Genomic DNA, 14904 nt, shown 5'->3' with positions numbered 1-14904 from the left:
TCTTTAGCGTGCTGTAGAAGATGTGCCCATTCAACATTTATCAATGCTGATAGCATAGAGTACTCAAACGTGTTACTATGACTCAATGAGCTGCCATGTGCTTGTTAAACCACACTAGCTGGCCCTAATGGCATAGATGTTCAAATGTTAACTAGGGCAACTCAAACATAACTACCACTTAGCCTGTCCCCCTTGGAAGTCATGTTTACACAGGTAGCTGTTATGGTTTGGGGGCAGTGGTTACAGACTGTGTCTCTGCTCCCTGAATTGTATTTCATGTGAAGGAGAACTTTCTGTTGAGCAGTGAGCTCTGAGCCTTTTGGCTTCAGGGTCAGTGGAATGATGGCTAAGCTCCCAGTTATTGAAGTAGTTAATTATAAGAAAAGCATTAGTTTTGGAAAACTAACATGGTCGCTGTTAATACGATATACAATGTTGCACTGGAATTTGAGAGTGTTTATTTGTGAAAACAAACTGGGATTTATTTATTCTATTTGTTTGGGTTTTGCTACAATAGCCTGACCTACATCTTTGGAGGAAAAAGAGTGTTTTTTATATATATAAATATACCATTCCCTCCTGAAACTGTCAGGCGTGGTGCATGTCCATACATATATATATATATATATATTTACATGTGTGTGCTGATAACTTAAATATTCCAACTATAAACTACTGTAAAAAGAAAAAAGTTTAATTTCTCCTTTTTAATTATTTAACTTAAGTAAAGAATGATAAGGTAATGGAAATGTACATTTTAAAGATCTTTTGCATAGTGTTCTATAGGTAGTGGCTATAGTTACGTATTTGTAGTTTTCATTTCCTCAGTTTCAATTTTGGGTAATGGCTCCAAGCTTCTGCCTCACCATTAAAGTGGGAAACAGGGGGGGATACAAAGCTACTTTGTTCAACGGCCCTAAAACCATGCAAGGTTAGGTTAAGAAGTCTTGTGTCTGTCTTACAGGATCCAACTTCCTGGGTAAATATTCACCACCTGGAGTATACAGATGGAGGGATCCTGGACCCAGATGATGTGCTGGCAGATGTTGTGGAAGACAAAGATAAGGTAGAGCTTGAATGAAAATATTATGTTTGCTTTTTGCTGTGTCTCTTCAAATAATTAATGCTACTTTCTCATTTCTTGGACATCTGGCAGGTGAAGTTGGGTGTTAAATATTCTTAAATTAAACACATCTGCCCATAGGTGCTACAGCTCTCTGTTTCTGGAGTAGAACTGGACGGAGCAGGGGGGAGGGGGGCAGGATGACCAAAGGAATATGTAACATGTAAGAAAATAGAGTGGTGAAGAAATATGAGTTTTGCAAGACATCTTTTTTTTTTTTTTATGCCACTTAAAATACCTTTTATAATCTTTGCTCAGAATTAAGTTCTTGAGAATCATTCAAATGTCATGGTTGAATATGTGTGACAGACAAATTCTGCAGTGACAAGAACAGCTGCTTCAACTGTGTTAAATTTCAGGAGGAGTTCCTGTGATTTGCTACTGAAAGTCTAAGCAGTTACTAATTTTAAAAGCTATGAGTCTCTAACTTTCAATTCAGATAAGATAGGTGTCCTTTCTGAGTACAGAAGTAGTAGCTGCAAACAAGCCGTTTTTAATGTTTTTGTAATTATCAGGAAAATTTAGTTTTGGGAAACTAAATCATGACTTGTTTCAGCATAGAGGAGGAAGAGTATAATTTATAATATGTTGCTGGGTTTTTTTTCCCCTCATAAAATCAGAGGAAAAAATTTATATAGTGACTAGAAACTGAAGATCCAAATATGGGATATGCCTGTACTTTCAGACAAATAGCTTTGTCTATTTGCAGTGCATATGCTTGGTGACTTCAAAATAATTTTCTGTATTGCAAACAGAAATGCTAGTTTTATATGCTGTTGATTGTTCAATGACTTAATACAAAGTGCAATGTTTTGCTTATGATTAATGGGATGCTGTTTTTCTTAGAAAATTGTTGAAGATGTACTTCAGTGTCATTTTATGGTGGTTTGTGTGGGAATTCTTAAAAACAATGGAGCTCTGTTTGGTATATGTTCTTTTTATCAAACTTGTTTTTCTTGCTTGTACATATTTACCGAAAGTGTACTTAAAACACCCTAAGGCCTTTTTCCAGTAGTGTTTGGAGATTAAAGATTGGGTTCTGAGACTGACACAGCTGTATATAAGGATAAGACCATAAGCATAAGATGTCATAAAATGAGATAGTGCATCAAAGGGAAATGTTAATCAGTTAATAGAGGAGATCCTGCTGGACATGTTCATTTTTATTTGAAGTACTGATACAGGAACACTTATGCAAGTATGAGCAGTAGTTTGCAGAATATTTGACATACCATCCAGTTTTTAACTTGTTGCCAAAGCCTTTGCTGTACTTTGGTGGTGGGTGTCCTTGGTTGAGTATGTGTTGCTGATGAAGTTTTTGAGTTCACACACAGGTGTAGCTTTAACCATCTTCTGTTATAATAGTGTTAGGTGGGACTCTGTAGTTCTGAGGCTGCCTTGAGGGAAAAAAACACTGGCAAACCAAGATCCTTCTTGCTGTGAAGTGGTCTGGAGTGGTTTAAGAATACAGCAAACTTCTTGATTTCTCGTCCTGTGATGTCTCAATTACATGGGATGCATCACTACCATCTTCTATTCTTCAGAAGGCCTTGGTGAAACAGTGATAAGTAAGACTTACTGCACAGCAGCAGCTGCAGTGACAAATGAGGTTTTTGGATTAAACTAGGAGAGAATCATGTAATCGTGTAAGGGGACTGCTGGTTGAGAGGTCCAAGAATTCTTTCAGTTGAGAGTGGAATTGGGCCATTGCCTCTTCATAACATGTATAAGGAGCTGTCCATACCAACTGCTTACAAGGTTTGGTATGATCTGATAATAACGAACCAGCTCTATTGAAGGCTCACAAATACATGTTTTTAATAGTTTTAATGTGGTCTGTTAGCCTTTGAGCCTTTGCCAGTGCTATTCCACACAGAATATTGGCTAGTATCCCATGAAATGAGATACTCTATATAAAAATAAGTGTACTTAACCTCAGTGCCTTTAACCAAAGGTGTGTTTGGCATTGCTGACCATCAAGCTGGTTTTTAATGGCAGAGGAAACTAGCTGATGCTTTTTTAGGTGTTAATGTGCTCTAGATTGTACTTTGATAACAGTAAATTAGCACAGTTTCTTCCCAAAGAAAATGTGTTTGCTAATATATTGAAATTATTTCTCTGTGGCAACAAAACAGTGAATCAGAGAGAGCTATCTGATATAATTTATTTGGACTGTCAAAAGCTTTTGACAGCCCTTAACAATAGACCATTAAGGAGGCACAGCTACTCATGAGGTAAGCAGCAAGTGCTGCCATGGGTCAGGAAATAATTGAGAGAGAACAAAAAGATGGGATAAATGGTCACTTTCCAACATTGTGAAATGATGGCACTGGGATGCATAATGCGTGTTAGTGGGAATGGCAGTGTTTTTGAGCTCTACTTATATTAACTTCATGGTTTCCTCTTGAACTCAAAATTAGTCAACATTGAGCAAATATGCAGTACAGTGGATGACATTAATTGCTGTCAACTGCACAGTTATGCATGTTGGAGAGGGTGACTTGTTCTATTTGCATATAAAACAGGTCTAAATTAGTATTATATGTACTTGGTAACATGTGTCATGTGAAAATGCTTTGGAAATTCTTTATGGTGAGAGCCCCTCTTCCTGCCACTGCCTCAGCGATATCTGTGGCCTGAATTGGATGTCAAAGCTAGTGTTGAATAGTTTTAAAATAGCTTGTTTTCACTTGAGTTATCTACCAAGTAGTTTGTGTCCTGATTACTCTGAATGATGGATCTAATTAATTACAAAACCCAAATTTTGTCATTTGAATAAAAACATGCTATTTAAATTGTCTGTTATTACTGTGTTGAAGCTATAAATGGAGTCGTCTTTGTGTGCTGCTCTTAACAGGTCTTTCTTCTTTGAAATTATTTTTCTTGAGGAAACAAATGCCTCAAGAAAATGTCTATGCTGTGCAAAAGATGAGTACAAAACACTTCCCTTCATATCGTTGCGTACATTGAGTCTTTGCTTGGCACATGTCTTAAATGCTTAAATTTAATGTATCCGTCTAGATTTCCCTCTGATTTTTGTGGAATCATTTTCAAATACAAACACCTGGGGAGATGAAGCCCTATGTTAATAAGTTAAAACTTGCTTTGCTTATAGGAGAAGTTTAAACTCCTAATAACTTCCTAGATTGGAACAGTTAGGCTCTCTGAATACATATAAAAGTCTACAGGGAAAATACAGTTTCTAACCTAACATAGATGTTCATGCTTTGACAGAATTAAATACAAGCAAAGCATGCTTTCTGCTATGCTTTTATCATCAGGGCCCTTCTGAAGTAGGGTATGATGGTCTGCTGTCAGGGTGCTGGGTTTTTTGGTTGGTTTTGTTTTGGTAAGACTGTTTGCAAGTGCAGTATTGCAGTATCTACAATCTGGCCAGCAAAGCTGTTGAACATTTATGTAAAGATACTATTTCCTGATCTATCCTGCTGGCAAAAGATCTAGGCTTGTCATCCTAGAAGGTGGTGTTAGTTTAACCTTTCCAGAGGCCTGTTTGTTAGCAGTTCCACTGCTTTAAGTGTACGGGGGGTGTTTGGTGTATTTTTTGTATAGGGTTTGTTCTTTTTCCTTCCACTTGTTAAAAAAAAAAAAAAGTATGTGATTGTGATGGGCATTGCACTGATACTGAAATAGCAGGGTGCCAATATGGTCTTAGAAATAGTTTTTGCTTGGATATCTCCTTTGTTGTGTAGGTGGCTTATGTTTTTTAACAGCAGCAGCAGTGTTTTGAAGGACACAAAGCAACATCAATGAAATGCTGAAACAGTGACATTGTTTCAAGATTGGTAGGGATAGTAACTGTCATTTAAGTGTTTCTGATGATGATATCAAGTAAATGATATGAATTAAGTGTAGTTCAGATACTCATTTTAACTAAGTATTTAATGAAATATTAAATAGCAAAATGAATGAATTCTTCCTTCTCAGTTCACTACCAGCAGAAATGCAATATTGAGAAAACATGTCTCCTGGAAGGTCTCCAAATGCTAGAGAAATAATCTGCTGTCTGTTCAGAATGGTTATTGGGCCCGTGCATGCTCCTGGTAAGAATCTGAAGATCTGGCTGAAGTTGTTTTTGTAGAGGACGCTATGTAACTCTCTTAAGCCTTACTTCAGACAGAGGTGTTTGCAGTATTTTTAGTCTCAGTGACGGTATTGTGAGGATGAGGCTGGCTTGGAGCAGTTGTTTCAGTAAAACAACAAAAACATTTAGATTCAAAAGCAGATATCATAAACTTCAAGACTGATGTAATTATACAAAGGAAATATCTCTGCAAGTACCTGACAGGCATGTTTTCTGTCAGTGGATTCTGAACTTTTCCATTGTTTCCAGGCAGGTTTAGTCACTGGGAGTGCTGGCTGGCTGAATATAGTGCTTATACAGAAGTTAATCTCTGACCGGGGTTTGGCTCTGTAGAGCTTCAGGGTTGTTATTCTGGCTGTGAAAGTGACTGCACACTTTAATGTGCAATGGTTATTTAAATTAAGTTATATTGAAGTAAGTCTACCTCTGAACAGTTTCTGTTCCCTCCAACCATCAAATTTCTCATGAAATGGAGAAGGAAATCAGAACTAAAGTAACTTTTAGGTAAGTAGGTAGAGAAAGTGTGGCTGATGAGTGTCTGAGGTGATAAGGAAAATTCTTTATACGAGCAAGCTGAAAAATGGTAAAATTAAGTCAAAATAAGAAGGCAAGTGGGCAGGAGTATCTTGATAGTTTAAAGAACAAACAGAATGCTGTGGAATTCCAAGGGAATTTCTCTTAACAGGGAGTTACAGCATTGCTGCTTTAAAAACTTCCCCTGTGAATCGGTGGCAGAGACCTCAATGCTGGCTTGTTTAAATTACTTTCCAGTGGGTCAGCAAAGCCTGAAAATGTCACGCTTTATGGATCTTTTTGTTGTATGGTTTGATTCTCAAATATATGATCCGTGTGAGTAATGCATACTTAAGTTAGAGAAATGTGGTTCAAACTCTGGACTTCTGTGCAATTTAGTGCTCTAGTATTTTCTCTAGGGTTTTGTAACTTTCTGATAACTGGAATGCAGAATGGAGTTTTTTCTTCAGTTTGTTGTACAACAGTATATTACACTTGTTTCAGAAAACCAAAGCAAGATACATAAGACTTGATTACAGCTGAGAATTTTTACCTATTGAAGTACATGCTGCAGTGTTTTGTTTTGTTTTTCTGTAGGCTGCTCTACAAGTTGTTGCATGTTAGTCAGCTTTTCCCTGGAGAAGTTTTTTAAAAAAAATTCTTTTCACTATAAAGAATGAGAGAGATGTCTGGTAGTAAAGAAAGCAATTTAATTATGTTAGTTTCTTAAAATGTAGGGGTAGCATTTTAAGTGTGCAATGGACACAGGATAGTCCAAATTGTATTATAACTTGGATGCTCTGTCTTTCATAAAATCTGCACCAAAGAAGGTGTGCATCAAAGAAAAAAAAAATCACAGCTTTTTTTCTATAAGGTGGTGACTGTTTCTCTGGACTAGATTTTTTTTGACACGCAATGTTTTAGGACATTTAGTTTATGAATACCAGAGCCAAGTTATTGTTCTAATGTGTGTACTTTCATTGACTGTTAAGCTGATTGTGGCAAATGCAGGCTTCAGACTTTTGATGCTTAATGCTTCTGGCAGAATCTTAGTTACACTTCCGTAAGTTTGAACGCCTTGAGAGAGCTGTTGTCCAGAGGCAGCAAATTCTTGTGTTTAGTTCCTTGGTGCTAATGGGGTAAAATAGGGATTAGTAAATCAAAAGCCTGATATGTTCAATTTGGGAAAAGTGAGTTGCAGAAATTTGTCAAAACTAGTATGTAAGGGCTGCTGTCCTTTGATTTGGTTTTAATGTATGTTTTCCCAGCATACCTTTCAGGCTGTGGTTAATATCTCTGCCAGAATATGTGTAGATATTTGTCTCTGTGACCCTTCCTTCCTGCTTTTGGTTTTGCATTCATATTTTGTGGCTTCAGTAATGAGATTGTACAGATCAGTGGAAATCTTAAAATTTCATTAACAAAAAGGATAACTAATAATCCATTCTTCTTTCAAACCCTAAATTGGTAAAAATTAAAATGGATTTAACTTTTATTCTGAATAACATGATTACAGCCTCCAAAGGCATGATACAGTGTTCTTATCTGTTAGATTCAGAGTATTGTTTCTTCCTTATATAAACAATTTGTAATAGGTTTCAGTTGTAATTTCCCATAATCAAACTTATTGGGATATGAAATTGCTACTGGTGACAGTATTTGTTTACTTAAATATTCTTAGCTAGTTCTGGGCGATGAAGACGTAAAACAGTACTGTGAATAAAACCTCCATGTAACTTCTGTTTTTTTCAAGGGAGTCCTGGTTTAAGTATTCTCTAGGTGTCTGATAATTAGCTATGCATCATACATCTACAAAGAAGGGAAGTATTAGAAATGGCGTATTTTAAAAATTACCTTTATCTTTTTCAGCACCTTAAAATATGAAGAAGAGACATGAGACACAAGAAAATCCTAGAGAAAATGGAGGATCTATCCTTTTGCATTCACTGGGATGATGGCTTTTAACCTCATCTTGAGTCACAGGTTTTTAACTTGTTCAAAAGGGTAGTGCCAGTGCTTGCTACGAACCTCTGTTGAGTTTATCTAGGCTTTACCTGTAGTTTTAAAAACAAACAAAAAAAAAGGCATTGGGGATGGGAGGTCACTCTTACGGAAGAACTGTAGACCTTGATTTGGTGGCCCTTTGATGAACTGAGATGGAGTTTTGGTTTTGCTGTTGATGAAACAGTATGCAAGCCAGTCAGGCTGCAGCCTATTTAAAAAAAAAAAAAAAAAAAAAAGTCTTCACACTTTTCAGGAAGAAAAAGTTTTATGCCATTTTGATCCAATGCTTGTTTAGGAAACAGATGTCTGATTTCACTCTTGTATAGTAGGGTATGCTGTGAACCACCATATATCTATATCTCTCCTTTATATATGTGTGTATATATATATAAAAAGGTATTTTGATAGGAGTTAGTCTGTTTATTTTTGAAGTGGGATCTGAACTGTGAGCATCAGAGGGAAGGGGAAGAAAAAAATCACCATCGTTAGTACTTACTAAGCTACACTATTTCAGTAATGTAGTTTCTTTTAGAACACAGATTATGAAGCTTTGCATTTTTATGAAATTTGTTTTAATTTCTTGCTGCAGAGGTGCCATGCATTATTCAAGATTATAAAATGATTTGGATTTCAGGAGCATTTGGATTTGCTGATGAGGATTTCAAGCTGTGTAATTATGAAACTGTGTGCACATAGGTTGGAAGATCAGAACTCATTAGCGTAATCATTAAAATAACCATTTTTTAAGTGTGGTATTACATTCCGGGGTGTGCAATTACACTATCATGTGTTTCTGGTTACTAGAAACATTCTTGTAATAAACTTCAGGTCTAGCGATGTACTTCAAGACAAGTTCATAGCTTTAAGAACAGACACCTGGTCAAATGTTGCTTAGCTTATTAAAGAAAATTCAGTTTTGTAGATTTAGAGCCACAACACAGTGCCTGTATGCATAAATTAACCTCCTATTTATCCTAGAAAAAAGTATAAGCTTTTACATATTTAGTGCTGTATAGTGTAGTTTTTCTTAGAATAGATATTGTCTTGGAGCATATTACAAGGGTTATGAGGGTTACTTATTTCAGCTCTACCTACTTTGAAAGTTAAAATGTGGCTATGAAGATTCTTACCACACGGACTCCAAACTTTTAGTTTTTCCAGTGTAATGTTTGTGTTTGAACATTCTGAACTGTGGACTCTTTCTCTGAACATCTGTAACCACCCGAGTTTTTCTGTTTGTGATAAGTATTCATTACTTTTCTCAGATTTAAAAAAAAATAATTAACTCTGACAGTGAATCTGTGACACTAATAAGATTCCTCATAGTTTTGGAATAAGATTGCCTATTTAAATGCTAAGAGGGGGATTTTGGAGTTAAAATCCTTTTAATGTAAGATACATGCAAATCTGAAATTTGTGCTTTTCTAATTTGATTTTTCTATTGATCCCTCTATTATCTGATTTGTATTTTGGCATTTTAAGCAAAAGAGTATTAAAGCCACAGCAGGTAGAAGGTTTGGGACCTGGGTTATTTTGATTTTGGAGAGTATTCAGCTGTGCAATCATAACACTTTCTCTTGACCTGAAAATGTGTTTTGTCATCTGGCACTAAGTACTGTAGCTAATTGGTGGTCTGACAACTGAAGTTATTTGAGTTTCTGTTCCTTAAACAATGAGAGGGATGGAGGGAGGGAAGGTCATTCTAAGGGCATCTGCTCATAAATGGTGAGTAGAACTGATGTTTAAATGTCCTGATGAAAAGTTGCTTAATATCTCTTTGTGTAAGCATAACCTGGTGGAAGATGCTTATTTCTTCTTAATGATTTTCCTTGATGTAACAAATACTTGGAATTCTATATACACGTGTTGATGCTTAAGTGCATATAAGCATACACATGTTAATGTTTATCAAGGGAGTGATATGCATTGTGAAAATAATGTAACCTTGTTGTGGAAAGATAACTAGGTGTGTTGTCTTGCTATAAAATAAGCTGAGTTCTTAAAATGTAAACCACTACATAGAATTATTTGCCTTGGATTATTATTTCCCTTGTCCTACTTAGATTGCAAATGGATTGAAGAGGGGGCTTTTTGCTCTGTTTTCAAGAGAGGGTTCCAAGGACTACTTCAATACACGGAATTATAAATGCCTACTGTGTTATACCTTCTTATGTAAGACAGTGGTGGAGGAGGAGGTGAGGCTTTGTGTTGGTGTTTCATTCCTTTTCAGAAGTGACTGTGTTCTGGCCCAAGGAGTTGGAGTTGGTACTGTTTTTGGGAAACTGTTTCAGTGTAGTATGTTTGCATTACTTTTGATAGGTACACAACTCCTATGTAATGTTTTCTTCTAATTCTTGTGACTCTTTCCTCCAGAAAGTTGAAGATTACTTTAAGTTTTGAAACACTGGTAGAAATCTCACTTATGTTTCAGCAGTTTCAAACAGTTTGGGGTTTGTATTTTGGAACTCTCCTGTTGTAATGGGGATATTGTAATGGTGTTGTAGTGAGATCGCCTAATACCATTGCTATTGTGATAGCAAATCCTTCCCAAAAGTTTAGAAAAGAACCCAAACCCAACCTAATTATTGTTTGGTTTGGGACATCAACCCTTAATTTATTTGAGGCACAGTTGACATGTTTGAGGGAAAATACCATAAATATTGCCATTAAAAATACACACATAACCCGGTTACGTGGCAGCTTCCCAGTACATGCAGTATTGAGCCTAACAGAAAGCCTGGCTAAGCTTGACTTCAAAAGGTTGAAAAGGGCACTGGCTCCATACTTCAGCTGAGGAGGCAGCTTTGTAGCTGAAGTATAGTAGACTTCTATTGAAAGAGCCAAGTAAGTGTGAGTTAGTGCCTGCTTTGTGGGGTTGGAGGCTGATGTGTGTGAAAGGCTGTAGGGATGGAGGCGGCACTGTCCTTTGATATGCTTGTCATACAGTAAATATCTTTTGAGAATATGTATGAATAAAAGACCACACCTTCATGTTTTGGGGAGTTTAGAAGTATCTTCTGCAAAGAACCAGAAGGCTGTGTTCATACCCTGCTTCAGTATTAATGCTTTCCTGTTGTTCGTTCTATTATCATTCTGCAAAGATGGCATTAATATAAAAACTAACTTACAGTAATTCGAAGACTCAAGTCTTGAGGGCTTTTAGTTTTCTTCCCTTTCTTCAAAGACAAAACAATAGTTCAACCTAAGTGTAAAAAAACCCCAAAAAACTTATATTCACAATTACACATTTGAGGGTCAAGATACAATGCTACTTCTATGTAGTTGAAGTTCAGCTCATTAACCAAACAAAAAGAAGTTTTAAAAAAATCCTTAAATAAAAAATGTGCGTTCAGGAAAATGTTATAAGAAATAACATCCAGGATTAAGCAGTCTAGCTGGAAAAAATGAAATACTGTTAAAAATATTCTAAACTTTCTAACATGAGAATGTATTTGCTGTGCTGCTGCCTTCTGTAAGCCCTTGACTGAATGCATTCAGTGCTGGCTCCACATGCACCAGTTCCTTTGCGTGTGGTGGTTTTGTGGGTTGTTTTTTTTTTTTTTTTTTTTTTAAATTCTGATGAAGCTGTTAGAGTTGTTTTCTTGCTGTTGTAGTGCTAGTAGTCTGATTTTTGCTCTCTTACCCCAAGCTCTATGCAGACATTTAATTGCATCCATTTTTTAAAGATTCCCTCCCTATTAGGAGATAGACCAGGTAATCCAGAAGTCAAAGCTGAGGAAGAGTAGCTGACTGTAAGGAGGGGAAGATGAGTGATGCAGGAATTGATTATTGACTTGTTTATTGGTCATTTTGCAACAGTAGCTGCTATGGATGCTTGAGGGGCAGAAATAAGAAAAACTCTTTTTAAAAACGTCCTAACCTTTAGGGGGGAACTTGTGTCCTGAAATGTATAAAGGTTATCTCAACTTCAGGTTTGTGTGGTAACTAACCACAAAAGGATGACACACACTTCCTTAAGTTCACTTTTGTGGTTGAATAGTGGATAATGCTGCTTATTGTATGTTCACCTCTCTGAATGTCTTCATTTTTTTTTTTTTCTGTTGGGGTGTTTAGCTCATCCTCAAACTCTTATTTTCTAGTGGAAGCACTGTCTATTCATATAACTGAAAGTGGCTGTTTGAATCAAGGAAAATCGTTGATATTTTCCTCAGGTTTGAAGAGTTTGCAGCTTTCAGGATTTCACTATGTTACCCGAAAGCAAGAGAGTTTCTGCAAATCACTTGGATTTGAGTATCAAAATGGGATGCCTGAATCTGAAGGATCACTGAAATTTATCTGTTAGAACCATTTTGGACAAATGTGAGTAGTAGTGTGTAGAGCAAAGCAGACTTTAGAAAACAGATTTTTGGAGCGCACTTGCCGTTGCCTGTGCCGGGGGCAGGGGCTGTAGTGGAGAAGGCAGCATCCTGTTTTGGAACCAGCTGGTACAGTAGTTGACAGCCTGAGCTGACAGTGAGGACACCCCTTTCTGGGTATCAGAAGTATGGGTTTGTGGAGGAAGATCAGGCTGTGCACTACGAGTGCAATTGTGAACTTCACTGCTCTCTGCTGTTACCTTAGGTCAAGCTCTGTGGCCAGAGAGCAGCTGCAGCAAAGAAATGCAGGCTTCTGGGAAGTGGTCTGTACAGTTCCTTCTTTAGGAGGGAGTGCTAGAACTGGAGGAGAAAATTGAGGGCTTGTAGGCTGCCTCTAGTTTGTTCAGTTCAAGGCTCCTTGGTCGATTTAACCCATGTTTCCTGTGACAGAAGAAACGGTAGGATAAAAATGTCTGGTAAGAAATGCTTGATAACCATAGTTGAATCTTTGGGAATAAAAATAGCCTTTACTTCCCATCTGTTTAAAATACATTTATCTCGTGGTAGAAAAATGACAAGGAATGTCAGTTGCAAACAATATATGGCAAAGGGTAATTCTAAAATGTTTTAAATTAATGAAGTTGACATATGTACACTTCATCTTGGTTGGAGGCTTCATTTTGGAGATGCTTTTTCTGTTGCATGTTGAAAATTGAGTTGAAGACAAGCAATAGTCAAATCTTAAGACAAAAATGCATGAAGAGTTAGTCAAGTATGCAGATGTGCATTACGTGGCTTCCTAGAACAGCATAAAAATAGTACATGGCTGTATACCACTGTTTTTGCAAAGTTGTATTTTTTCATGTAGTGTGTGATTTCTTCCTAATTAAAAGTAGCTAGTTTTAAAGCTATTGGCGTGGGTTTGTTTTGTTTCTGTCCTCCTTTTAGCAAAACAATTTTGTGTCTTCCTTGCTTTTTCAAATAAAATAAGAGCTAACTTTTTGAGGAACTCAAGTTCTACTGTTATGTGATTATTTAGCAGGCTATAATAATTATAGTAATTAGCATGTTTTTTAAAAAAGTACACTTTTCCCCTGTGCATTTTTAACTTGATTGCACAATCTACCATAGTCTATTTTATTGTCCTCATGAGAATTATACCTTAAAGTTAATGTAATCAAGCTGCTAATTATTTTCTTGGAAGAACCTCCATTAGAGAAGACGAAGACTTGCTCTTCTTTTGCTGAAGAAAAGTCATTTACTGTTGATTGAGGTCCTAAGCTTAAACTGCTAGGTTTAGCTTGACCCAGGTCATATTAGTGGCACTTTCAAGTTATGATTGCTTGCCTTCTGGGACTACATAGAGATTACTGACTGATAAGAAATCAAAGAACTGAATTTCAGAGTACTGAGATGTTCCTGATCTTAATGTTTTACATGTTTAAAATCTGAGGAGTCTTTCATATGATGCTAATGCATTTTATATTAACACTTCTGAAAAGTTTTTCTTAGATGGCATGTCTCTTCTTACATCGTTTTATGTTCAGCCTCTAAGGAAGATCTTCCCAAACTTTCACTTACATGTAATATCTACCCCATAGCAATCAAAGCTCTAAGGAAAAAACCTGTATGATCAAGAAGTTCCTATAGGTCAGTATAATAATGATAGTGAGATGAACAAACAATATAGCAACAGGATCTAGGTGTCTTAAGATACTTTACCTTTGTGACATTGAAGCCAAACTGCTGAAGGTAGGTATGAAATGTATTACGTGGGGAGCTTTCATAACCATGTGTGGTGTATTTAATTTCAAGTTGTCAGATCTATGTGAAGCTAAAACTACTCACTGGCTTTATTTATAATCCTTGTATAGAACTGTAGTTCTTATTTCTGGCCCCCCTCCCCACCAGCTGGCTGTAGTAACTGATGAATAAAGGGATTGTCATGGTTTAGCCCCATCCGGCATACCAAAGCACCATGTGGCCGCTTGTTCCCTCCTCCCTGGTGGAATAGGGAGGAGAATCGGCAGCAAAAGGTAAGACGCATGGGTTGGGATAAGGGTAGTTTACTAGGACAGCGAAGGAAGAGGAAAATAACAACAATACTAATAAAAGTATATACAAAGTGGGTGATACACAATGCAATTTGCTCACCACCCAGAGCCTGATGCCCAGCCCATTCCCAAGCAGTGACCCCTACTCCCCGGCCAACTCCCCTAGCCATACCTACGGAATTGGAATGCCCCTTTGGCTAGTTTGGGCCAGCTGTCCTAGCTGTGTCCCCTCTCAGCTTCTAGTGAAAACTAACTCTGTCCCAGCCAAAAAACAGGACAGGGGTGAAGAATTTTAATTTCTCCTTTTAAATGACAGCTTCTATTTTCTCTTGCTGTATAGTAGCATCATGCTGTCATTCACTTAACGGCAATTCAAGTTATACCTTCATATCTAGAACTCATTAATAGAGTCCCTTGTATAAACACAAAGTGGAAAAATAAATTCATTTGGAGACAGTAGCAATTAATCTACTAAATCAAATATGAAATGCACTTCAGCAAAGGTTGTTTTCTTTTTCCCTCCTTTAAAAGGTTTTTTTTTTGCTTTTGTTAAGATGAAAGCCTAGAAAGATGTGGCATTTTTGTGTTCAGAATCCCTTCTTCAGAAACTTTCCCTGCCCCTTCTAACCCTCATGAAGCTAACTCGAGATACAGCAAAGAGCTATATATGGTCTCTTAACTCTTACATGAGTGATTTAAGTTCATTTCTTTGTAACTATTTTAGAATGCTGTCCTGGTCTTCCCATGTGAAAGAGAAGATGGCAGCAGTTGTGTACTTAGCCTCATAGGTTG

At 36.9% G+C, this 14904-nt stretch overlaps 1 protein-coding gene across 3 annotated transcripts in view; it reads left to right on the top strand.

Annotated features, from left to right (window-relative positions):
* PARD3B (par-3 family cell polarity regulator beta) overlaps nucleotides 1-14904 on the top strand; it is a 422926-nt gene that overhangs the window by 27518 nt on the left and 380504 nt on the right. For all 3 annotated transcript variants that reach the window (XR_012836057.1, XM_075756447.1, XM_075756445.1), the window contains exon 2: nucleotides 965-1066. Coding sequence is in view for 2 of the 3 variants with exons in the window: in XM_075756447.1 (XP_075612562.1) it covers nucleotides 965-1066 (102 nt within the window). In the remaining variant the exon portion in view is untranslated. The remainder of the gene's footprint in view (nucleotides 1-964; nucleotides 1067-14904) is intronic.

The sequence above is a fragment of the Balearica regulorum genome, chromosome 6 (genome assembly GCF_011004875.1).
Source record: "Balearica regulorum gibbericeps isolate bBalReg1 chromosome 6, bBalReg1.pri, whole genome shotgun sequence".
NCBI classification, from domain to species: Eukaryota; Metazoa; Chordata; class Aves; order Gruiformes; family Gruidae; genus Balearica; species Balearica regulorum.
This window is presented reverse-complemented; position numbering and strand designations above follow the sequence as displayed.